Source organism: Perognathus longimembris, chromosome 14, assembly GCF_023159225.1.
Source record: "Perognathus longimembris pacificus isolate PPM17 chromosome 14, ASM2315922v1, whole genome shotgun sequence".
NCBI lineage: Eukaryota > Metazoa > Chordata > Mammalia > Rodentia > Heteromyidae > Perognathus > Perognathus longimembris.
The window spans coordinates 27,036,685-27,063,363 of record NC_063174.1 but is presented as its reverse complement, the minus strand read 5'-3'; the positions used below and the strand labels follow the sequence as shown (position 1 = coordinate 27,063,363).

General features: G+C 38.5%; 1 protein-coding gene across 1 annotated transcript in view; it reads left to right on the top strand.

The window, feature by feature from the left end:
• Slc35f4 (solute carrier family 35 member F4) overlaps positions 1–26,679 on the top strand; it is a 202,259-nt gene that overhangs the window by 164,960 nt on the left and 10,620 nt on the right. Inside the window, exons 2-4 of the mRNA XM_048362245.1 lie at positions 6,641–6,826; positions 12,676–12,973; positions 18,860–19,079. Coding sequence (XP_048218202.1) covers positions 6,641–6,826; positions 12,676–12,973; positions 18,860–19,079 — 704 coding nt within the window. The remainder of the gene's footprint in view (positions 1–6,640; positions 6,827–12,675; positions 12,974–18,859; positions 19,080–26,679) is intronic.

Sequence of the window (26,679 nt, the reverse complement as noted above, 5' to 3'; positions counted from 1 at the left end):
AGACAGGCAGCACAGCAGAGTGGGAGCACAAAAGAAAAACAAAACACAAGACAACACTGACATCTTGAACACAGAAGTGGAAGAGAGCAAAGGAGTCAGTCCCATGAGTCCCCTCACAGAAATGTTTCCAATGACCTAAAACCTGTCATTGAAACCTTCTTTTCTTTTCTTTCTTTTTTTCCAGTCCTGGGGCTTCAACTCTGAGCCTAGGTACTGTTCTTGAGCTTCTTTTACTCAAAACTAGTACTCTACCACATGAGCCACAGCACCACTTCTGGCTTTTTCTGAATAGTTTATTGGACATAAGAGTCTCATGGGCTTTCCTGCCCAGGCTAGCTTTGAACTATGATCATCAGATCTCAGCCTCCTGAGTTGTTAAGGATTACAGGAGTGAGCCACCAAAAAAAAAGAAATCTCTAGCTTTCTTCTTAGAATTCTGTCACTTCGCAATAGTACCACCCTTGGGACTAAACCTTTAACATAAGGATCTTTGAAAGACATTTAAGACCCAAATGAAAGCTAGAAATTCCTGTCTCATATCTGTAATTTTAGCTACTCAGAATGTTGCTCTCTGAAGATTGAGGTTACCTTTAGTAAAGCCCCATGTAGACTTCCATGAATGTCTAGCCAGTATTGGTAGTCTTACCTAAAGGAATTTGTGCTGCCACCGAAATTCAATAAAATATTATTTTTATAAAGTTTAAACATAAGTTTTACTTAATCTTTTATTGAATTAATTAATAGCTCTTTTTGCAAGACAAAATACAATATAAAGAGGACTGCCAACCATCACCAAGCCAAGAATCCAGAGGTCTATTTTGTTTTACAGAGATCTATTTTGGTTTTTTTTAGTGTTTCTTCAGCGATTATAACACCTTCATGAAAAAGTTTATGGCCCTTTCAAAGAAAAAAGGCATCAAAATTAGTTTAAAATAGTCAAATCTAATTTTATAATGTATGATCTTTAACAGTTTGGCTGGAAGGGACAAAGAGTGAACAAATGGTACCCACTAGACACTATGTTGAAAATGAACTGTACAACTTATGAATGGGGATGGGAGGGAGACACTGGGAGAGAGTAAGGGAAGGGGTGACATTGTCCAAAAAGAAATGTACTCTTGGGCTGGGAATATGGCTTAGTGGTAGAATGCTTGCCTAGCATGCACAAAGCCCTGGGTTCGATTCCTCAGTACCACATAAACAGAAAAAGCCAGAAGTGGAGCTGTGACTCAAGTGGTAGAATGCTAGCCTTGAGAAAAAGAAGCTTAAGGACAGTGTTCAGGCCCTGAGTTCAAGCCCCAGGACTGTGCTCCTTACCTGACTTATGTAACTGTAACCCTTCTGCATACCACCTTTATAATAACAAAAAAATAGAGTTTGGTTTGAGGACTCATCCATGGAGAGAACTTCAAGCTGGTAGAGACTTAGAAAACTAAGATATAATGTTTGGTTTGGGGATCATAAGAGTATTGCTATAGAAACCTGGCACACTGGATGCCTTCTCTTCACTTATCCTGCATAATGAAGAATCAGAGCCCAAGAGAGGCAAACCTGGTCTTCCAGAGTTCCTCATTTCCATGTTTTGTGCTTCTCTGTATAGGCATGGTGAGAGCTAATTTTAAACGTGAGTACTTCCCTTCCCCCTCTCATCTCTCAAATAGAGTATTTATCAGATTTCAATTTGGCTGGGAGTCCTCCTGAAGGCTCTTTAAAACCATGCCATGTCCTATTGCAGATTTTCTGACTCAATAGGTCTGAGGTTGGTAGTGAACATTTGCATATATAACCATGTCCCAGAAGATGCTGAGGTGGGTAGTTTAGAGAAGCATCTGCCCAATGGCCCTATTTCTTCACCTTTTTCTAAATTATCCTAATTTCAAATTCCTATCTCCTCCTTCTGGAATCCATTAATAAGAATAATTGTGCAATTTAGTTGAAAATAGTTTTATGGTTACGCACAATTCACAGGTGTTTATTAGGAAAAAATCTTCCAATCAAAGAAAATTGTAGTAATTGATTAAACCACTTTGTCTAATCATTTAACTTCAGAACAGAAAAAGTAAGAACAAAAGGAGATCAAGTGATCTGCCTAAGATAACATAGCTTGTGATAAAATAGTGTGAGGTGGTTTAGAATTTCAGAGAGCAACACCTCCCCCCAACACACATACTCATCCCTTGGATTGTGTTCTTTGCTTTCTCTGTTTCTATATCTCTGCCTTTGTAGTACGGCATCAGGTCTACACATGATGCTTTCCTCATCACTTCAGGAAAGTTGAGATAAAGTCTCCAGCTCAGTTTTTAGTATTGGGTATTTGGTATCCATAGCAGCCAAATGTTGATGGTAGAGCCCTTGGTTAAATGACATCTATGAATTTGCTCTGTCATCTTGCTCCTGTCAACACAGAAATTACTAGGCACTTTGATTTGCAAATACCTAGAGAATTTTGACCAGCTTAGCTTTTCAAATTGTTATCTCCTTGGATCTTACACTCAGTATGTGTATGAGCAATTGATTTACTAAGTGACTGTGCATCGTTTTCTTTTTGGTATGAAATCCTAGAGAAGAACTTCAAGGAAGCTACCATCTACCCAATCTGTCCCAGCTTTTCCTGTGAGATGTGGTCTGTTACAATGCTTCCAGCCCTGGTCACAGAAGTTGGATGAGGAGTCAATGCAATATATAATTCCTTTCCTTGGAGTTTTCTATTTTGGATAATTTCCTCTCAGAAGCCTAAAGCTGTGAAAATGAAAGGCTGGAAGCCCTACATTTTCTGCAGGGAAAAGCAAAATGAGGCTGGTAACTAGCAAGGAGGAGAAGCCCTAAGACAGTTCGGCTGCACCATACCCCTGGTTACAATTGTTCCTGAGGTTTAGGAATATCTTAGTTATGTTATCCTTTCGTTGATAAATGATTTTAAAAAACCTCCATAATCTTATTCGAATTATTGAAGTAACTCTGGTAGTCATTTTTGTTTACCTACTCATTATTAGTTTTAATCTGCTGTTCTTAAATGAGTATTTCCTCTGAGCCATTTAATGCAAACACTCCTCCAAGGTGGCTCTAGCAGAAGAGAAAGCAGGAGGGAAGGGTTATATAACCATCTTCTGGGTCAGTATCTGCTGCTAGATATGCTGGGCCCAGATCCTTACCAAGAACCCCATTCACAGCACTATGCATTATTTGGATCTGAATTAGATAGTGGCCTCATTTTCAAGTAACAGGTAAGAATAGGAGAGTGGAATTGCATGCTCTTTTGTATTCAGATTTCAGCATCTTGGAATTGAGTCTGCCTTGCTCTTAAACCTTATGGTATGAATTTATACACATTTGAGTATTTGTTCCTATAGTTTTCTCTGCCAGGCAGCCTGTTTCTTAGCCAAAAACTGCCTAGTGAAGTGTTGTTCATCCTTTAAGGCCTCCTTTGATGCAACCTCCTAAAGAGTCTTCCCTGCTCTTGGTTTTGGAGTGAATCAATTCCTTCTCCTTTGTCCCAAGTTTACTTAAAATTATGGTTAACTGGTTGCATGTCTGACTCTAATACTGACTTGAAGCTCACATATTTTGGTTTGCCTGACTCTGCTTCTGACATAATGTCTACCAAGTTACAGGTGCTTAATAGTTATGTGCTGAACCAAATAGAATTTGAAAGAATTCAGAGCCCAACCAGTGCAGAAGAAGAAATCTTATTCTCTGCCCAGACAAATATGAAGAATGACTCACCATAGATGGTTAGTAGATTAGTAGGTTAGTAGATGTCTCTAGGAGAGATGGGAGGACCACTTGGCTTGATTAATGACTTTCAGCCTATCACTCCTAATACTATTTATTTTCCATACCCATTGAAGTCTGAGCACCATATGCTAACTGAGTTTGCAATCTCTGCTTCTACACAGACAATGCTGTGGCATAGAAAAGAGATATGAAAGATTTATAGTCCTTGTCAATATCCTGAACAACAGTCTGAATATTTGTTTTTGTTATGACTGGTTTTATATTAATTGAGTAGTATGATACCATGTAGAATGGGACAGTGTTTTCATTTCCAGGATTGGAGATGACTGTTTAATGGTCCAAGTCCAATACATAAGTTGACAACTTTTTAGATAACCATAGCCAATATTTTATCTCAACCCCATCTCACCAGACAACCTATTTTGAGACATTCTTCTGCTCATTTGCAATTGCTGAGTAATCACAAAAGGAAACCTGGCATTAACTTAAGAAATGATGAAAATTATGCCTTATATGAAAACAAACAATAGAAGATACTTCAAAAATAAAAATGTTAAAAAGATAAACTGTCTGAGCATCAATCTCTCTTGGAAAACATGAATAATTGAGAGTTCACTGAATCTTAGCCTCTTGCCATTGAATTTGAACTATTTGATTAGAAACATAACTGCACAAACTGCACTAAGCATTTTGGGAATGAAAAAATAAGAGCGTCAGTATTTTTCACACTTTGTAACAATATTAGCATGGCATTAATCCATATGAGGTGCTACTGTTGACTTTTTGAGCAGCTGTACATGTAAAAAAAGTAAATCCAATATTAAATAATAATTTTAATACTGTTAACTTGAGATACTTAACAAGAGAAAACATGGCTACCTTCATCTTTATGTACCACTACTACCTCTTCCCCCAAGATTAAGAGAGGAAAGAAAACAAGACAAGCTTGATAAAGAGGCCTGAACCATAAAATTAACACTTTTTTCTGCAGCTAAACTATATGTTTTTGCTGGCGGTTCTTGGTTGTTGTTGGCTCTTGATAGCTTAGAAACTCCGGCTTCCTTTGTTTTCTAGAAACAATTGCTTCTCAAGGTGCTAATTTGAATGTTTCAAGTGTTTATATTCCTAGTACATACATTGAAGCCAGATTAAAGCAGAACATGCCATTGATAGTTTAAGATTTTGTTTTCATTTGGCATTTTTAAACCCCTTTCTATCATCTTAGAATCACTACAGCAAGACAATTCCATAACCCAAAGAGAATCATACCCCGAGTGTTCACCTGTGTCAGTGAGAACAAAGGAACTCATGAATCAAAAAGAACAAATACATATGACTGAACAGTAGTGGCAGCCATATTCCTATCCTGAAACTAATGTCTACCACTATTTCTGATGCTCTCTGTCTAATCAACCAATGGATCCTTGTCAGAAGTGACAAGTACTGTGTGAGGCCATAGTGTATAAAACGGTTTAGCCTAACTCTCAGAGAAAAAAAAAGATAGTTAAATAGATAGATATACATAGATAAATAGTTGTGGATATATGTGTTTTGATGAGTTGACTTATATGCATTTACTAGCTCTGACAATTGGAAGGGCCTAGATCCAGGGGCACTCCGATGATAATGATCCCAAAGTATAAGATAAATCTACATGCGTTCATATAGATATAATGACATTGTTAAATACCTAAGAGGAAAAAGTAACTAATTTTTGTTGTATAAGAAATTCAGATAATATATGCAGATACTACCCTCCACTACCCCCAAACCCCAGATTAAGGACTAGACTTAGTGACTAGCTATCAAATAGACTATGGAAAGGAAATAAAAGATAGTGGGTCACCCTTGGCCAGGTGGTAGCCATAGTTGGCATCATCAGTGGTGATATTGGTAGCGCATAATTACTGGTATCACGTTATAAGAAGGATGTGTCATCCCTCTGACATTCTTCCCTAAAATAATCACAAAAATATTTGTCAGACCCCAATTAAGGAATATTTTACCAAATGATTAAATAGTACTCTTCAAAATAGTCAATCTATCAGATGTTTGTGGCATACTCCTGTAATTTCAGCACTTAAGAGACTGAGTCAAGAAAACCAAACAAAGGACATTAATGATAAAATATGTAGAATTCAAAGGAAGTGGGGAGTTTAGTTAGTAGTAATGCATCTATCCTTGTCTCTTAATATCACTGAAGTAATCACTAGGATAGTTGAAGGAGCAGGGGAATGTAGTTTTAGGATTGCTCCTCTGAGCCCAGCTTCTATAGCACAATACTAGCTACAGGACTATGGAGTCCATTTCAATTTGTGAATTCATGGATCATTAATCACAACAGGAGGGGACTTGATTGTGAGGGAAGACCTGAAGACTGAGTTTCTATCTGTATCACTAGGTAGGGACTGCAGGTGATTGAGGAGACATGAGATTTGATTCTAGGGATTAATCTAGTGTAAAAGTATATGGTAGATTTCACAGATATTATTGACAGTTTCAGTGCTTAGGAATTTGACAACTTTAAGAAGGCAATAGTGGAAGCAAGTATAACATGTTTTGCTTTCCTGATGATATATTATTTGGCTGTGCTAATAGTTATAATTCAGAAAACAACGTCCATCCAAACAATGTCTTCTAATACTTATCTCTAGCTAACAGACTTTACAAAAAAAAAGTCTTTAAAACCTAGGGCTTGACGACATAGCATTTTCTTTGTAGAAGTCCCTTTTATAGAATAAGAATAGTCCCTTTTTTAGAATGTTCTAGTCCCCTTTTATAGAATTAGCAAAGCCTTGTGATTGTGACTAGTGTTGTCATATAATTTATTGCTAAAGAAGTTGAAGTCTGTTTCCAACTTTTCCTCTATGAAGTTCTCAAATTGGTGCACATTTTGTCTCCCCAGGTACCTCCAGATCATCAGTCCCTAGATGTAAACCTGGAGCCAATTGCCCAAGCTCACACAGTGGCATCAGTAGACAACTGTCCCCACTATCTGTCACAGAAGATTCTTCTGCTCCTATTCTTGAACTTCAGAGCCGAGGAGCCTCTGGAGTTTGTGGACACAGAGCTGAAAGACAGAACAGATCAGGTATGTAGATGATTTCTTTAATAATACAGCTTGATAGCCTTCTAACCAGCCAGGCAAGAACTTGTCATGGACACAGAATGCAGAGAATAGGAGGAAGATGGAAAAGCAGTAGGTATAATCTATTAGGGCTGCATAGGGTAGCACGAAATTGAACAGCAAACCTATAGATGAAACACTTAACACATGGTCAGACAATGACTTCTAATGACATTTTCAAGGTAGCTGCTTTCCACAAAGTATAAAAACATATCTTTTAGATCAGCCCTGCAAATCAGTAATGGCATTCTGTGTCTATTCTGGAAAGAATTGTCATATCAGTGAAATCATAAACTCACTCTTGTTCTCCTTAGAATATTACTTCCTACCTCATTTACAGTATCCCTAATTTAACACTTCTACAGGAGACTTTACCTGAAACTATGATTAAACTTTTCTCATCAGTTGAGATCTTCATTGTTCACCCCTCATATCCACCAATTCCTGGGCTACTGGAATTACTCAATAGATCTAATAATTATGCCTATGAGTTTCCCAGAAACATTTTAATTTCTAAGTAAACCTGGATTCACTAGATTGTTGCTTTCAGATAAGAGATAACTATTTCCTATGTCAGAGAATGCCCTCAAGCCCCAAGTTTATACTGACTTCCTCCCTTCATAAATCACCCATTCACCTTCCCCAAAAATATAGAACAGAGCCAGGCACTAGTGGTTTGTATCTGTAATCCCAGCTACTTAGGCGATTGAGACTTGAAGACTGTTAATTTAGTAAGAAAGGTCAGTAAGACTCTATTTCCAATTAACCAGGAAAAAGCTGGACTAAAGGTATGGCTCAAGTGGTAGAGTACCAGTACTGAGCAAGAAAGCCAAGCAAGAGTTCAAGGCCTGATTCAAGCCCAGGTACTGGCACACACACATTGAAAATTGTTAATAAATATTTTCTTCCTTATATCTATCACTGAAGGCTCTCTTCTGGCATGGGTATCTTTCAGTCTGATTTAGTGTTCCTTCCTGCATCCACCTGAATCTATGCATGATTTCTTCCTCTCATTTCCCTACATTTGCAAGGTCTCCTTCTCCATCTGTTCCTGCCTCTTGGTGGGCCACGTATTAAAAGCTCACTCATCCTTAAAAACAGTAACAACAAAAACAGCAAAATGCATCATCCAAAACAGATGGGAAATTAAAGAAACACAACAAACCAGAAGGTTAAGAAAACTGGTGTTTTGAAGATGAAGTAAAATGACAATTCAAGGGATTCAACTAGGGTTGGAAAGTAAATTTTAAAAGGAAAGTGGCACGGAGAAGATATGAAAGCTTCTTCTGGAGTCCTACTAGATTGACAACCAATTTTTTTCTGAATAAATATTTATTGTCAAAGTGATGTACAGAGAGGTTACAGTTTCATATGTAAGGCAGTGGGTACTATTTGTTACCTCCTCCCTCATTTCCTCCCTTCCCCCCTCCTCCTTTTCCTCTTCCCCCATGAGATGTACAGTTGGTTTACATCAAATGGTTTTGTAAGTATTGCTTTTGGAGTCGTTTGTTTATTTTAATCCTTTGTCTCTCAATTTTGATATTCCCTTTCCCTTCCTTAGTTCTATATACAGTATCCAGGGTACTCAGATGAGATACAGTGATAGCACAGGGACAACCACAGGCAGGGGATACAAGAGGATCATCCACAAAAAAAAAAGCTACAGTTTCACATGGCACGATGAAAGTAATTTACAACAGCGATATAACACTCGTTTCCATAACATGGATTTCATTTCACTTAGCATCATCTTATGTATTCATAAGGGCATAGCTATTGGGATCTTGTGATCCTCTGCTGTGACTAGCCTAAACCTGTGCTAATTATTCCTTATGAGGGAAACCATAGAGTGAGAACCGATTTTTTTTAACATGGGGAAAGACCTTTAAGAAAAAGAATAGTTTCTAAACTGTGTCTCAATAACTGTATGAACCCCAAAGAATAAAATTACTTTAAAACATCAAGAAAATATCATTTCCTTACATCTTTAGGAAGTTTTAATTGGTTTGAATGAATCCCAGCCATATTCTTCTTATGCAGTATCCTGGCCATCCAGGACTCGCACCTATGACAAGAAAGTCACAGGAGTCTTTATTTATCTGTGCACAGTGTCTGCTCTCCACCATTGGGATGGTAAAGAACAGCAGCAAGCCACCTCAGGGCTGGGTTTTTAAAGGTCAAAGCTATGCATTCTACAGCAGGTGGTCACATAGCACAGATGCAGGGGGTCAGTGTAGGGGGTAGAGCAAGTTACAAACCAGTTAAATAAGCCATTTACAGAAGCAGAATTTTGCAGTCAGACTGACCTAATATCAACTTTATTTTAATAATTGTTACCATGTTTTCCTAATATCAACTAAGCAAGCATGAGTGGGCTAAAACAATCCAGTAGTCAATCATAAATTAACCAACCTGACAGTAGCTATGGCTTTTCTATAACTATTGCTACAATTATTTCTATAATCTATTACTATGATCATTTTCACAATCCATTACTATGGTTGCTACCTAGATCCAGAGAGGAACAAGGGCTACATATATTTTTAAATGTCAAACTACAAGGAACTAGTCTCACGGATGGGGGTGCAGCCCTCTATCATGGAGTCACCAAAATGGAGTTATAGAAGCTAAAAGTAAACTCTAAGACAGTGAAATTTTACAAGCCCTATTGTTTCTAGGAGCTCCAGGGGCTACACTTTTTCTTGGTTTTCACAATTATCCTAGTTGTGTGCAAAACAGTGTTCTAGTTAATTAAATATGCTGGCTATTAAAACATTCCCTGTCCATCACACACAAATCACAAATTCCAAAGACCATTCCATTATAGAACATAAGTTGCTTTCTGCCATGATTAGAAGGAAATGAGGATATTCCAGTGTACCAAAGAGAAGAGAGAAAATGGAAGAATCTGAAGAAGAGCTCACCATGACTTCATCAATGTTCTGGCATCGAACCTCAAAATGAAATTCATGATATGCAGCTTACCACCATGACATAAAAAAGCTGGGGCTGAAATTAATCATGTACTCAAGGACATCTACTGGACATCCACTCAGCAAACTACACTCACGTCTCCAAATACCTTCTATTGATAGCACTCCAGGAAAGGTTCATAGTAATAGATGGAACCCTTCGTAGGTCACTGTAATGATGTATATAAAAACCATAAATCTAATCAGGACTATAGAAAAGCTCTAGAAAGCCAATGTTTCTATGCTTTGTAGACAACAAAGACTATCAGAAGAAAAACTGAGTGTTAGAGAGATTTTGATGGCCATTAGTGTCTCCAAAAAACCTGTTTATGATAGATCAATAATGCAGAAGCACATTTCGCTAAGAAGAGATATTTATTATTCATCCTTGATGGGACAGTCCTCCAAAAAAAATGGGTTTGGGATAGTATAGAAGGATACAACTTTCTCAAGACTATCATTTCTCTTAAACTTCATGTAAGACTTCATTTCTGAAATGTCTCTTTGAAACCATTTGTGAAACCTTCCAATGCTCATATGAAAAAGTGGACTTCTGAAAGTCTAGACAAATGAGAGTTGTAGGTAAAAAGATGAGATCCTGGAATATTGTGATTTGGGTTTCTAACCTTGGGTAATTTTTTTTTTTGTCAGTCACGGGGCTTATACTCAAGGCCTGGGTGCTGTCTCTAAGCTCTGTTGCTCAAAGCTAGTACTCTATCACTTAGAGCCACAGAGCCATTTCCATGCTTTTGGTGATTAATTGGAGATTAGAATCTCATGGACTGTCTGGACTGGCTTTGAAACCATAATCATCAGATCTCAGCCTCCTGAGTAGTTAGAATTACAGGCATGAGCCACCAGCACCTCGGTTTGCCTAATTCTTCATGAGTCTGTTTACTTCGTCTGTAAAGTGGTAACGACAGTACTTACTGAATAAGATAGTCTCTCATTCTACCTCTTTGTTTATCTAGTTCCTCGCTCCATCTCGGCGTAGTTTACATGTACATTGAGGGAGTGTGCAGAACTCTTACCCAGAGCAGGTGTCATCTACATACACTTGAGAGATCTGACCCACTCATGCTTCCAGACTCAGCTCAGTGTCACTGAATTCTGGAAATTTCTTCTGGATCATTTCCTACCCTCCCACTCCTCTCACCCCATCAAGTGGGTCTTCATATGCCTGAATTTCTCCTTCTCACCCTGCATTAAATGTGTTTTCTGGTTTTCCCTTTGATTATGAGTTCAGTCCTTTCATCTCTGAGCCCTAGGGACTCAACCAGCTAACTAGTTTCCAATAGAGTCTCCAAAATGTTTTGTTGAATAAAAAATAAGAATACCCTTTTTCATCTTCTGGAACTCTAGTCCCTGATAATTCGGTAATGTTTATAAGACTTAAAAGTCATGTAGTCATAAATGTGTTCATACTTCATGTTCTCAGATGAAGAATTCATTTTTAAAGCTTACATCTTTCTCTCCTCTAGATTCTGTAATTGTAGCAGAAAGCCTTAGTTCAGTAAAAGATTAGCTGGTTAAAGGTTTTTGACCAAAGGTAAGGACATAAGCATGCCTCATTCACCAAGCTATAGAAACGTATTCAGCTGCAAAACCAACAGAGTCTGTGGTAAAATCAAAGGGCCCATCCATTGCCACTTACAGCCTATGCACCACACCACTCTCTTCACTCCCATCATACATCTTGAACTAAAGGTAGGTGTCTGGAGATACAAGGAAATCTTGCAGAAAATTCTGTCTCCTCTGCAGGATGCTAACTGTATGGGATCTCAGGGTGTGGAGTCAGACGGGCATCTGCTCCCATTCAACTTCCTGATGGGTTCATGAATTCATTATGTCCAACTCTTTTTCTCTATCAGGTCTTCATGATTGTCAATTTTAGAAAGTGTTCACTAGTTTAATGTGAAAATGCATTAATTTATTTAGTAAATGTAAAACATACAAAGTGGAGTCTATTGTGCTCCCAGAAATATATGAAACAGTAATTTGTTGGAAGGCAGGAAATAACTTAGTACAGTACAGGCATACTTTATTGTTGGGGCATATTGTTTTCTAATTTTCTTGTCTCTTTGCTGAGATGTTTTAAATAGCCCAATGAAATAAATGAACAAATATTTATTTCCCTCTCACTTTTCATGGCAAGAGACACAGGGCAGCTGTGGCTGGACTCTGCTTATTCCTCCACAAAGACTATTTGAGATTTTCCATTTTAGTGATGGGGGCTGGGGGGGGGGGGAGAGTAAGAGAGCTGGAGGATAAGGTTTATGATCATTCTTAGAGCTTCTGCTGGGAGGTGGCAAACCTCACATCTTTGGACTGGATACAGGAGACCACGTGGCCTTGGCCACTCTTGGGAATGCTGTTAAAGGAATGAAGCACACTGGGTGTCACTGGCTCACTCTTATAATCCTAGCTACTCAGGAGGCTGCGATCCAAGGATCACAACTCAAAGCCAGCCCAGGCAAGAATGTCTGTGTGGCTTTTATCTCCAATAAATGACCAAAATCCAGAAGTAGATCTGTGGTTCAAATAGTGGAGTACCATCCTTGAGTGAAAAAGCTAAGCAACAGTGCTCTGAGTTCAAGCCCCTGAACTGGCACCAGAAATTAAAGAAATGACATGGGGCATGCTAGAGAATAATGCAGCACCTACCATGTGCATCCAGAGCCACACATTTAGAGGAGCCGATTTCAGAGGGAAAAAGATCTGAGTAACCAGAACTAGTAATTTTACTGTCTGCCTCATCCTCTTTTTTCTGAAAAGCTGATACATTTGATCACTGTTTTATGACCCAATTTCCACCCATTGGTATTCCTTTCCTGTCTTCAGGGGATGATGGGACACAAGCTCATCCTGAGAACAGCAACCAAGAAAACGGAATCAAGGCTCGCTGCCTGTCCTGCACATCCGTGGTTTTAAAGGCTGTTTGGGGACTCTTGATCATCTTGTCAGTGTCTTCGTCTTGGGTGGGAACCACGCAGATTGTGAAAATTACTTATAAGAACTTCTATTGTCCATTTTTCATGACATGGTTTTCAACAAACTGGAACATTATGTTTTTCCCAGTCTATTATTCTGGTCACCTAGCCACTGCTCAAGAAAAGCAATCTCCAATGAAAAAATTCAGGTAACTTTCATATTTAATGGTCTATAGGAGACATTTGCAAAGATGTTTTATGTAATTATGCATGCTTTTTTGCTCTTTGGAACATGAGTTGAATTTGGTTGGGGAGTGTGGAGAAGCAGGATTTAAGGTTGGTAATGAGCAGGAAGAAATAGAAGCATCCCCCACATAAATTTTAAAAAATATTTCTGCAGTATGCCAGGCACTATACTGGTGCTTTTACGTACCCTGCTTTATTTCATCAACATTCTGAAAACTATGTTTACTTTTGCCTTATTTTGGGTTTTTTTTTGTGCCTGTCCTGGGTCTTGAACTCAGGGCCTAAGCACTATCCCTGAGCTTTTTTTGCTCAAGGTACGTGTGCTTATCACTTGAGCTACAACTCCACTTATAGTACTTTGATAGTTAATTGGAGGATAGAGTCTCATAGACTTTCCTGTCTGGGCTGGCTTTAAACTGTGATCCTTAGATCTCAACCTCTCAAGTAGCTATGATTACAGGCGTGAGCCACTGGTGCCAAGCAATATTCACTTTTTAAGGTGGTATTGTTATCCCCGTTTTATAAGACTAGATAGGCTCAAAAAAGTTAAATGACTTGTATAAGGTCAAACAATTATGACTAATAAAACTCTTATCTTCAGATCGATTTGTCTCTGAAAGTCAGTTTTTGGACGACTATCCCAATGTCTCAAATCCAGCAAACATCTGTATTTATAACAACATTACAGCAAAGTTTGCTCAGTATTTCTGACACTAGTATGTGTAAGCAAAGGAACTGGCCTAGTTACATGCAATGAAAGGTTTGGCTTTGGAAAGCTGATGAGATGTCATGCCTGGCTGGTTTAGAGCATTGTCTATGTTGTTTGCTGTAAGCAATGGTGGCTGGGTTTTCTTGACAGTCTTGTGTTTCTCATGGTTCCTTTGTGCTAAGCATGGCTTCTGCAGGCCCGAATTCTGGGAGAAGCCCGGAAGGTGATAAAGCTAGCATCCTATAACCTTACACAGGACTCAAGGAAGGCAAAAGCAGTATTCGGTCATAGTTCTTTTGCCAGTGAAGTTTCTCAAAAAGGAAAATCTCTGAGCTAAGGAATAATATCCAGAACAGCCACTCTCATTGTTAAGAGAAATCAAGGACCTCGGTAGTTACTGATCTTCAGGAGAATGAAGTTAGTTTGTATTGCAGGAACCCAGTTACCTTTCTTTCTTATCCATATGACCAACAATAAAAAGGAATAGTTGTTACAAATGGTACCATAGAGTACTCTTAAAACATTAATAAACTGTAATGAATTTATCTTTAACTTTCTATTTCTTGTCTCCAACTTAGAAGGAATTGAAAATAATGAAGTCATAGTGTGAGCTGATTTTATATATATATATATATATATTTTTTTTTTTTTTCTTTTAGGGCTGGGAATATGGCCTAGTGGTAGAGTGCTTGCCTCACTTACATGAAGCCCTGGGTTCGATTCCTCAGTACCACATATATAGAAAAAAGCCAGAAGTGGCACTGTGGCTCAAATGATGGAGTGCTAGTTTGAGCAAAAAGAAGCCAGGGAGAGTGCTCAGGCCTTGAGTTTAAGCCCCAGTACTGACAAACAAAAAAACCCGGATCTTTTTAAAAAATATTTTTCCATGCAAACTCAATTATTACTAAGGAAAGTAAATATCTGCTTTGGAAGTCGCTGACCCAAACATGTGGAAATACCATTTGAAAAGAAGTTTGTTTGTTATTTTGCAGACCTGGTCTCTACTGTTTCACACACCGCCCCCCCCCCCCCCCCCCGCCCATAGTCATATATCAAGGAGACCACGCACCTTTGTTCTCTATGTTTTAGGCTTGTCTTGCTCAACATTATTTGTTCAAGCTCTGACCATTTCCCTGAAAATACCAATATTTTATCATTTCTAATCACTATATAGTATTCCATTGTGTGGAGGTACCACATTTTTTGGATCCATTCATCTGTAGTGAGACATCTGGGTTGTTTCCATACTTTGGCTATTGTGAATTGTGCAGTGATAAACATGGATGTGCAGATGTCTTTATGGTATCCTGAGACCTGTTGTTCAGGATAGATGACTCGGAGTGGTATGGCTGGGTCATACGGTATGTCTATGCTGAGAAGAGCCCCCTTTTTGTTGTTATGTCTAAAGAGGTCTTGCATTTGATTCGCATCAAAATAGACAAGATCTTGGAGCATGCCTTTGTTGTAAGTGACAATATGTACCATGAAATAGCAGGGAAGAGGACTAAAATTGTTGCTGTTTGAAAATATCTGTGTGCCAGATAGATACATGTACACTGCTCAGCCTATATGCTTTTGTTCTTGTGGTTTAGACACAAGTTGATTTTAAAAGAAAAACAAAAGTAAACAAAGTTTCCTGAAAGGCAAAAGAACACTCAAGAACACTTTAGAGCAAGCCATGCTGGTTTTAGCTAAGGTAACATTAACTACAGGCTGTGATTGGCAGAAATGTGGTTTAGAGAATGAGCTTCCTCTTCTCCCTATCTCTTACATTGGATTGACTCTAAACTTGGCAAATCTGTGATTTGACAAATCCCCTTCACCTGTAAGTATAGGTAGCACTGAAGTTGGCCATTTCTGAAATCAAATCAAAGAGTTTTTCCTTCCAAGCAGAGAACACTGTCTTTAAAGGGATTGTTCTCCAGTGAGAATATTATGAGGAGTCAACATTGTCAGAAAATCGTTAGATCCTTGTTCTTTTTCCCCCTGTAGACTCATTAACACCATCTGCCAAGAAAGTATTCCCAAAGCTTTCATGTCTGAATGAGGGGGAAAAACAGAGTTAGTGAATAACAGTGGAGATAGAATTTGTCCCATAGCAGCCGAACTTCTGGCTATTTTTCTCCTGAAAGTATTTCCAGGTGTTTTTTTCCTATTAAAATATCAGTGACATCCAAAGAATTTTCAATAAAGTATCAAATCTAGACAGTAAGGCTTGTCCATTGGAAGCAGCTTTTACTGGATACAGGATAGTAGAGTTCAAAGGCCTGTGAATTTGAGAAATTTAGAAGAGAAAAACACGTGCCGTAGTTTTCACAAGCATGCTTTCTTCAGAAAAGAATGAATTTGAATCAGATTTATGCTATCCTTTGCCTGACACCTGTGAAATGTGTTTAAGAGGCTTTCTGGCATAGAGACATGATTCAATAACTAGTAGTTACATTCATGGACATAATTAAATGACTACCACCCCCTAGCTTCTAAGCTTCATTTCAACTACTGTTACCTGTCAGTGCCTCTTGTCCATAAATTCTGGTGTTTTCACCCTAAAGTGAGACCTACTTTTAAATGTTCCTCTGTAAAAATTCATTTTTTGAATGTTCACATTACTTAGTATCTAATGCTTATGAAGTATAAAGTCTTACACAAGTGGTCCAACCATGTGGATAGTGTCCTCTGAGTATTTTAAATTTCTACAACAGTAATGATAAATGAGGAGAAGGCTGGCAGTGAGAGGAGACAGGAAAAGAAAAGGAAACAGTCAGCAAATGGGCACATTGGGGATAAGACTGAGCAGGTGAGTACTGTCTGTTGGGCAGCACCTGCTTGTGTCCGCTTTTCTGTGGGAGAGTGGAGTGCTCCTGTACCTACATCCCAAGGCTTAGCTTGATAGCATTCAGCCCAGCATGATAGTTAAGACTAGGTAAGGAGAATTACCACTGACTAGGACTAAGAATAAGAAAAAACTTGCTTTAAATCATAAGTGAGTTTTGTTGTAGCTTGATAAATGTATATTTATAAAAGCATCCAATGGTTATTTGTAGCAGAATAAACCCTTGCCTCTCACCCCCAGCTCTCTAGCTAGGGCAGCTTTCTCATGGAGCTGGTCCCTTTGTAAATACAGAAGAGAAACCTTGTACCCAGGATGTTCTAGGAGCACTGCCACTTGTTCCATCTGCCATGTGGCCTCCAACTATCCCAATGACTAGAGTGCCTTCAAGGTGTCATTCATGTTCCTGTGTGTATACACATTTGAAATTTCTGTGTACTTTACAGAGGCTTTGCCTATAGGGTATTTATTCCCTTCATTGAAGTCTCTGTCTGATATGTGTCTCTGTCAAAGTACAATTTGCCTTTGGGAAATCTCATTTTCACTTAATGAAAATTCTCCCTTTTTGTTTGTATCCCACATGAAAGCAAAAGCACAGTACAGAGTCTACATGTGCGATGTGCATTTCTTTTTTAACCTTCCTACTGACCTATAACTCCCAGTATTCTCAGCTGTTTAGAAGTAGCCTTTATTATGACACTTGACAGTGAAGGCTATTCCCTCTATTCTTTGAGTGTTTATCATTCTCTCACTCCACCTATGCCTTCACTCATGGTAAGCATCTTCATCTATATGAGGCAAATACTTTGGGGTCTTTTCAGTACTTTGGGGCACAATGATATCTGTTTAGTAAAAACTGATGAGGGACTGGTGCTGGTAGCATCTAGAGCCATGTTAATACATTTCATTTTAAACATGTTCAAATATTAGTAACTTGTTACTTTGATGAAGAGATCTACACTGCTCTTGCAAATACAATGCTAGCAAATGTTAGTTGCACATAAAATGCTAGAATGTTTGTTTTGAGGGACAAGGTAACAAACAGTACAAGAAATGTATCCAAAGCCTAACGTATGAAACTGTAACCTCTCTGTACATCAGTTTGATCATAAAAATTTGAAAAAAAAATAGAATGTTTGTTTGTGATCAGCTGAGTGAAGAAGACAAAGCTAAGTTTTTTGTTTTTGTTTTTCAAAATTTTATTATCAAACTGATGTACAGAGAGGTTACAGTTTCATATGTTAGGCATTGGAAGTTTTTCCAAGGGAAAGTGTTTTCAAACCATAGTCACATAAACAGTGCCATTGTGTCGCTTCTCATATTACCTGTATGTATTGCTAGCTGGAATATTTTGATTAAAATGATCCCTTGGGCTAAGTAGCCAATTTAATCAGAAATTAAACTAATCAGAGATTTAATTGAGGTGATTATTTCCACACCTTGAATTCAAATGATTTATCCAAAATGTCTGATGCCTATAAGTACAAGCTGAGTTATATACATAGTGTTTGGAGTTTTGTTTGTTTACCATTTTCAGGGTTATCACAGAGTTATCAAATTTCTGCCTTAAAAATACTAGGACTGCTGAGAGCTCATGCTTGAAATTCTAGCTACTCAAGAGGCTGAGATCTGAGGATTTGGGCTCAAAACCAGCCTAGGCAGGAAAGCTCATGAGATTCTTATTTCCAATAAATTACCAAAAAGCTGGAAGTGGAGCTGTGGCTTAAGTGGTAGAACACTAGGCGTAAGCAAAAGAAGCTCAGGGACAGTGCCTAGGCCCTGAGTTCAAGCCCCAGGACTGGCACACAAACAATAATAACATATAATCATAATAATGGCAGAAAAAATCAGTCAGATAAACAGATATATTAGATTCATAGTGTCTCAAGAAGAACAAAGTCCCAAGATATGTGTGGCTTCACAAACTTCTGAGGCTTCCATGGGATTCCGGGAGTTGTCTAACCTGCTCCCATGTTACAGCCATCTTGATCATGTCATATTCCTGTCCCCTATTGGGAACCTTAAGCCTCTCTCAGTGGCTCTTGGTTTTAGCAACTCCTATTTCTCTAATTCTCCAGTCTTCCCTTAGAGTTCAGACACAGTAGAATGGCTGTGTTGGGAGAAATAATTTGGGTGTGAGAGGGACTAGCTTTATGCCAAAGAGCTATGCGTTCTTTCCTTGGGCACCCTATGTACACACTGTAGCCTATAGGTGACAGAACCCTGTTTAGCTGTTCTACAGGTGGATGATAGACTTGAGAGTTTGGGTCACCATTAGAACTGGCATATTAACCTCTTTTTCTTTCCTAGGGAATGCAGTCGGATTTTTGGCGAAGACGGTCTGACACTGAAACTGTTTCTTAAAAGAACTGCTCCCTTTTCTATCCTGTGGACTTTGACAAATTACCTGTACCTCCTGGCTCTAAAGAAGCTGACGGCCACCGATGTCTCTGCTCTTTTCTGTTGTAACAAAGCCTTTGTCTTCTTGCTGTCGTGGATTGTGCTGAAAGACAGATTCATGGGAGTGAGGGTAATGGCACCCTAATTCAATGCGTGATGCTTCCCTTCAGCTTAAATCTTGGCATCTGAGCTGCTTTGCTTCGTGGAATCTCTGTAAAGCATTTCCTATTGGTTCTGATTCCAAAACGAAATTGGAAGATGTTAGGAAGCCTGGGAAGTTTATGACATCTTGAAAAGATAAAGGGGTTGTTTCTACGAGAGTCAGCTGATTACAACAGGAAGCACTAAAACAGACTAAGAAATTAAATTCCATTTTTAGAGTTAATTTTTACAATCAATATTGTGGATTGGTCAACTCCTTCTGTCCTCAGGAAAAAAGAGTATGAAAAACTCAGCCACAGTAAAGATTATGATTTGCTTTTTTCAATCAACTTATTTTGGGATAACCCCCTCCTGCCCCCACCCAGATGGAGTTAATATTGGTGTAAGCAGATAAGGTTGCCAAACAGTAATTAAAGTCACTGGTAATGGCACAATGCTGTTAAAAGTGGCTATGTATCTAGCATGACTAATCTAGAAATGGAACTAAAAACAACAACTTGTACTTTTGGAGTCCAAATCCTCAACTGAACTGTGTTAAACATACACCAACCACCTCAGTTCTGAGTGTATTGCTTTCCGTAGTAACATAGATTTTAAAGAAAGAAATGTTTTTGTGCGCCTGTTTTATGTTAGAAATAGAATACTTGGAAACCATGTAGATTTTGGGAGCCAGATCTCATGCATATCATCTGGCATCCCACCATAAGGAAAAACCAAGACAATTCTTTAGAAAGAAGTCTTTTGCCTGGAGTATCAACATTATACAACTTACTATTCTCTGAAAGAGATGCCCAAGAATGGATTTAAATCATACTGTTATCCAAGTATTGACACTCATGGCAATGATTCCAAGACCTTTGTCCCTTCCCAAATGCTGAAATTTCCATCTATATTAGAGAGCAGAAAGAGAGAGGGGGAGGGGGGAGGGAGGGAGAGAGAGAGAGAGAGAGAGAGAGAGAGAGAGAGAGAGAGAGAGAGAGAGAGAGAGAGAGAGAGAGAGAGTATTTAAGCTATCCATTAAAAAAAGTTCTTTAAAACAGTAAGTCAATTTAGGGTCTGGACATGGCTCAAGTAGTAGACTACCTAAAAAGAGAGCATGAATTCCAGAGTTTAATCTCCAGGACCAACAAAAATAAATAGATAAATAACCAACTAAGAGACAGGCTCAGTATACTGTGCCTGTTACTCAGGAGACTAAGATGGGAGGATCATTTGGGCCCCTCTAAGTTCAAGACCAGCCACCCCTTAGGGGGAAAAATACAGTCAATCAAAAAACTTTGGGTATGTTTTAGGAAATGCTGTTTAGAAATTCAGAACTGAAGCTTGACATAAAAATAAAGAGAAAGCTTTAATAAAAGAGAAAATGAGAAACTGTGAGTCAGGCCACGATACCATTTGAATATCTCAAATCTGATATTAAATTTTCTACTTGCAAACCTTGGATTTGTCAGGTAGGGCTCAGCATAGTGCATTTTACTAGAAAGACCAGTGCAGGCTGCCTACCATCAAGGACACTGAAAAGCCCTTGACAATAAAGACCTTTCTTCTATTGTTCACTATTGCATTCAGGAATTCATGGGCACTTTAGAACATTAAAATATAAATAACTATTTTTGGTCCAAGACCTGGATTGGAACTCTGAACCTGAGGTTTTGCTGATACTCTACAAACTGAACCATGCCTCCAGCCCCAAATATAAATAATTTTACAAAAAGCATTAATAACTTTAGCACAGTAACCACAGAACAAGAAATCAAGTAGGGAGATCTTGGCATGAAGCCTATGTATCTGTGCAAGTCATGCACCATTATGTCATCCCTGGCTCTATTGCCAACACCTAAAACAATTCAGGGCACAAGGTAAGAGCTCAGTTGATACTTGAAAATATAAAGAATAAATTCATGAAAGTTTTCTCATCATAGATAGGTAGATAGATAGATAAATAGATAGATGATAGATAGGTAGGTAGATAGATATAGATACATAGATAGATAGATGACCACTGGCTACCTGTGAGGCTGTGGAAAGTCTTGTCAGCTGATGACAAAAGATAGGAGATGTGGGGTTTATTTTCTGCTCACTCAGCAGCATCTAGATACCAAATGCTTTAAAAAAAATCAATCCATTCATTGTTACATCAACCAGTGAGAAATTCAATTATATTTGAGTGAATGAATACATTCATCTATGGACTCTATCCACGGTACAAGAGAAAAAAATTTTAAGGTACACTGTTAATGTGAGCTTTTTAAAGGGAAAAGAAACAGCTGTGCACTCCATACTTAAAGAACAGATTAAAGAAACTGCTGAGAGAAAACTAACCATTGCTATTTGGAAGCTGTCATGTGCAGTGGGGTTTCTGGCAGTTCTAGAAGGGATCTATCCATGGTCTAATTTCCAAAACTTGTGAGTGTGACCTTACTTGATAGTGGGTAAAGGGAGCCTTTATAGCTGTCACTAACTCAAGGATCTCACCTATGATCTAAGTGGGCCACAAACCCAATAATAAGTGTCTTTACAAGAAATCCATACAGGAGAGACACACAAAGATCAGGAGGTACTGTGACCACAGACACAGAGACTAGTATGACATGGCCAGAGGCCAGGTGTCAGGGGGCAGCATCGCAACCTGGAAGATGCAGGAGATGTGTGTTCCCTAGAGAAATCGTGTGGAGTAGACCCTGCTAGGATTTACACTTTCAGTCTTCAAGATTGTGGTTTTAAGTCATCAAATTTGGGGGCTGGGAATATGGCTCAATGGTAGAGTGCTTGCCTTGCATGCATGAAGCTCTGGGTTTGGTTCCTCAGCACTACCTATACAGAAAAAGCTGGAAGTGTCACTATGGCTCAAGTGGTAAAGTGCTAGCCTTGAGCAAAAAGAAGCCAGGGACAATGCTCAGGCCCTGAGGTCAAGCCACAGGACTGGCAAAAAAAATGGATCAAGTTATCAAATTTCTGGTCATTTGTTCCAGGAGACTCCTGTAACTAATGAATCCAGGCTCTCTAAGGAATGAATCTTGAGAGAAGAAATGTTAAGTACCTAGCAAGTACTTGTTAATAAATTTGCACATAATTTAAGATATCATAGATAACCAGCTAGTAAGCACTCATGTCAGGCAAGTTGGTGGACCAAGTCAGATTTTTTAAGTCACACAAAGGGCTCTACCTCTAATTATAAAACATTAGCAAGTGTTCAAGGCCGAGTTCCAGAAGAATGCCAAGAAAAGCACCAAAACATATTCAGCATTTTGCCTTTTGATAATGTCAGCAATTCTTTTCCTTGTGAGACATATACAGAACCTGTATAATTAGGTCATTTGAGAAATTAAAGGAGGGCAAATACAGTACTGGCAACACAAATGCGGCTCTTATTGCTTACATCTATAAATAATCTAAAGCTCAGTCCCTTCAGATATCACCCCACTGGACTCCAAATAAACAGTAAAGGGATGCTTTAAGTCAGTTATCAAGTTAAAATTTATCTTTCTGGCTCATGCTAAAACTTCAGGAGTTTAGAGACAAATGGTGATTGGGTTACAATTCTCATTTGCTTAGCTCCAAGAATGATCATATTTCAAATGAAAAGCTCTTGCCTTCTGTTTTTTGTGTTTTTGTTTGTTTTCTGTTGTATTGGTAGTAGCACTTTAATTTAGGGCCTGGGCACTGCCCTTCAGCTATTTTTCCAAAGCTGGCACTCTACCACTTGAACCAAAGCTCTACTTCTGGCTTTTTAGTGGTTAATTGGAAATAAGAGTCTCACAAACTTTCCTGCCTTGGCTGGCTTTGAATCTCAGTCCTCAGAACTCAGCCTCCTGAGTAGCTAGGATTAAAGGTATGAGCCATTAGCTCCCAGCTTTTACTTTTGTTGTTGGTGGTGATAGTGGTAGTTGTTGTAGGGCTTGAACTCAGGAACTGGGCCATGTCCCTGAGGTTTTTCTGCTCAAGGCTAGCACTCTACCACTTTGAGTCACAGTTCTACTTCCAGTTTTTTTGGTGGTTAATTTAGAAAGATTTATTTCACATCTTGTCCTTTGCTTCTATTTTATTTTATTTCATATTTTCTCTCTTTTTAAAAGATTTTTTTAAATGTTAGTGTAAAGATGACTTACAGAGGGGTTACAGTTACATAAACATATTTTTCTTTGACCTTCAAATTTTTGTGAAGACATGGAAAAAATTGGTGGTCAGAGTATGGCTCAGCAGGCCCTTTCTTGGCAGTTCTAGGAGATGAAATTGTGACCCTTCAAAGCATGTCCCTGTACTTTCCAGCTCTCTTCCAGCTATAGGGGAATCTTTAGAGAGTTAATTTCACAAGATTCATAAAGATTCTTTAGGAATCTTTTGAGACCACCAAGGTTTGACAGGGCTATGTTGGTTAAACTGATTGATTGTGTAATCTGTCTGCCCTTTGAATTCCAGTCGGGCCTATGGTACACTTGAGAGCAGGACTGGGAGCTGAGCTGCAGTAGACTTGAGTTGATACTAAGAAAAGATTCAAGGTGACCTTCGGTTGCCATGCTGCCTTTGGTGACTGCTCATTTGTGCGCAAAACAGACAGTATCAGGAACCTTTGTACTTGTAGTAGAGGATGCAGAATGGGATCTATGCCTCTATGCCTCTTCTTGGCAAGGAATAGAACTAAGGGAGGAGAAATCTGGGTTGTGATAACTCCCAAGTTCTATGCCCATCCAGAATTCCTTCATCCAGGTATAGTGGGTCTACCCTCCAAATATATCCTGGAGTCTTTCCTTCTTGGATCTTTCCCACATTTTCTTTTCCTTTTTTTTTTTTTTTGTGCCAGTCCTGGGCCTTGGACTCAGGGCCTGAGTGCCATTCCTGGCTTCTTTTTGCTCAAGGTTACCACTTGAGCCACAGTGCCACTTCTGGCTGATATATATATATATATATATGTATGTATATATATACATACATATATATATATATATATATATATATGGTGCTGAAGAACCAAACCTAGGGCTTCATGTAGAAGAGGCAAACACTCTTGCCACTAGGCCATATTCCCAGCTCCTTTCCCACATTTTCTATCTAGGTTTTCCTTTCTGATCTTACTGAATTGGATTTTATACACATAAAAATAAGATGGAAGGGAACTAGAAATCCAGAGGCCCTAACTCCCTCGAGTTTGCCTCTTGGGGTTCTCTTTCCTCTTCACATGCACAACCTGAGAGGTTCTCAATTCTAGAGACCACACCTGTTATTTACCAGCTCATGTTCAATTTAATTGGATTTGAGTAAAAGTGGTAGTTTTTGGACCAGGCCTGGTGGCTTACGCATATAATCTGTTATTCAGGAAAAGAATATCTCAGGGTAGATAAACAAAAAGATCCTATCTAAAAAATAACAAGTAAAAAGGGCTGAGGGATGTGATTTTAAGTGGTAGAGTATTTGGCTTGCAAAAGTGAGGCCCTGGGTTCAAGTCTTACTACCATCATAAAAGAAAGAAAAAAAGGTATAGTTTTTTTTATAACTCTTGCAGAAGTTTGACTCTGCATAGCCGTGACTGCTGACCGAATGGATCTACCTAAATAGATAACTATACTGATGGTCATTGAGGTAGCTGTCACTGGCCAAGCCCTAAATGCATGCCTCAACTGCAGATCTGTAGCCTTGCTAGAGCATAGCCACTGCTAGTAGTATAGTTTAAGACCTTTATTTAAGGAGTTGCTATTGCCTCTGGGGCTTGAGGGTTTCTTAAGCCAGAGAGAGAGGCTCCTCCACATTTCCTAGTTCAAACACATTTCAAAAAGCAGAATTAGACTCAAGGAAACAGATTCAGATTACAAATCCTCTGTTAGACCTATAAGATCCTCAAAGGAACACTATAGGAAGAGAATTGAAATCAAAATTCATTTCAATGCCTTTGGTCCCTAAAAGAGCTTGTATTGCTGGAAGTGATCTGTGAATGGAAAACACAGTGGGTGGGAGGAGTCTCATAAGCCTTCATGGAAAGGTAGAGAAAACTCAGACTCGTGACATTTTGAGGACCTGAGTGAAAAAAGGAAAAATCAAAGACACACACACACACACACACACACAAAGTAGCCAAAGTTCAATGTTTCTCTAGCCTGACTCTTTTGAAAGGTAAATGTACAACAAATCGTATTTTGTACTATTACATTATCAAGATTCATATAATGGTCATGGTAGCTTCTCCATTTTATTCAGACACTTCCAGTTCCTTCAGTGGCTGAAACTGCATCAGGTTGCCAGGAGAGCCATGTTTTTTGGAATCCAAGCAAATGGGACTATTTGATGGTACATTTCAGCAGGAGGGGTCCTCAGATGTGCCAGAAGTATTTTTGTAGTGGTCACAGAGTGAAAAGGATATAGTAGAATTTTAATATAGTTTTTAAAACTATAGTAATTTATTTTTTATTGTCAAGGTGAAGTACAGAGGAGTTACAGTTACATACATTAGGTACTGAGTACATTTCTTGTCCAACTTGATGCCGCCTCCCTCATTTTTCTCCCACCTTCCCTCCTCCCCACCCCAGTTGTACAGTTAGTTTATAACATATTGTATTGTAAATATTGCTGTTGCATTACTTTGCCTTTTACTCTTTGTCTCACCGTTTTAATGTTCCCCTTCCCTTAAAACAATTTTAAAATGCAGCTTCCTGAAGTTGCATTCCCGGTGTGTTGAGTACAAGCAAGAATACTTTGTGTGTTTCTTTTGAGAAGAGAAAGCTATGAAACCTTCCTCTGATGGCTCATTCTGAAAATCCATGTGACTCAAATCTACATTTAGGTTGTTTGCTCTCTGGACATTTAAAGTATATTTCCTCACCAATGTTAATCCAGTGGTACTGAGCAGAATCATTCTGAGATCATTCAAATAAATTGGTCAAACTGGGCCTCCCACTCGACACATTCCTGCATTTTCAAGATGAGATGACATATAGGGATACATAGAAAACAGGTTGAGAATTTCTTGCAACAAATCATAGAGGATTTATCCTCTCAGATAGTTGTAAATTATAAATTCAAATGTTGTTAGTAATTTAACCTATCTCCTCCCTCCAGGAATCTACTATCTAACCTATAAATTATTGCCTATGAAGAAGGGTTTGTCTAACATTTCAAATATTCAGATTCTCATGCTGTCAGAACTTCAAAACTTCACGTACAGCATTATCAGGCTCCCTAAGGCGAAAAATGCTTCTCTACATGAAAGCAATTGAAAGAGACACTGGTATAATTGACATGTCAATTTAAATAGTTGAGGCGAATATTTTTTACAAGTACTTGAATATAACAAGTAATAGAGCTTTTTAATAGCCTCAGTAGGGTTATAATTTAGAATTTCTATAAAATTATCTTTATCCATCTCCAATTCCAATCTTGAGAAAACTCAAAAATACAAATTTCATACATTTACATTTTACTAATGGCTGATTCAGAAAAGGAATAATTTCCATTTGTTATACCTTGCGATAATTGTATTATATGCTGGTCACTTTCTAGACAGGATTTCTTATTTTCATTTGCTCCCTCAACTCAGAATTATATTTAACACATGATAACCTACACACAACATTGTACAA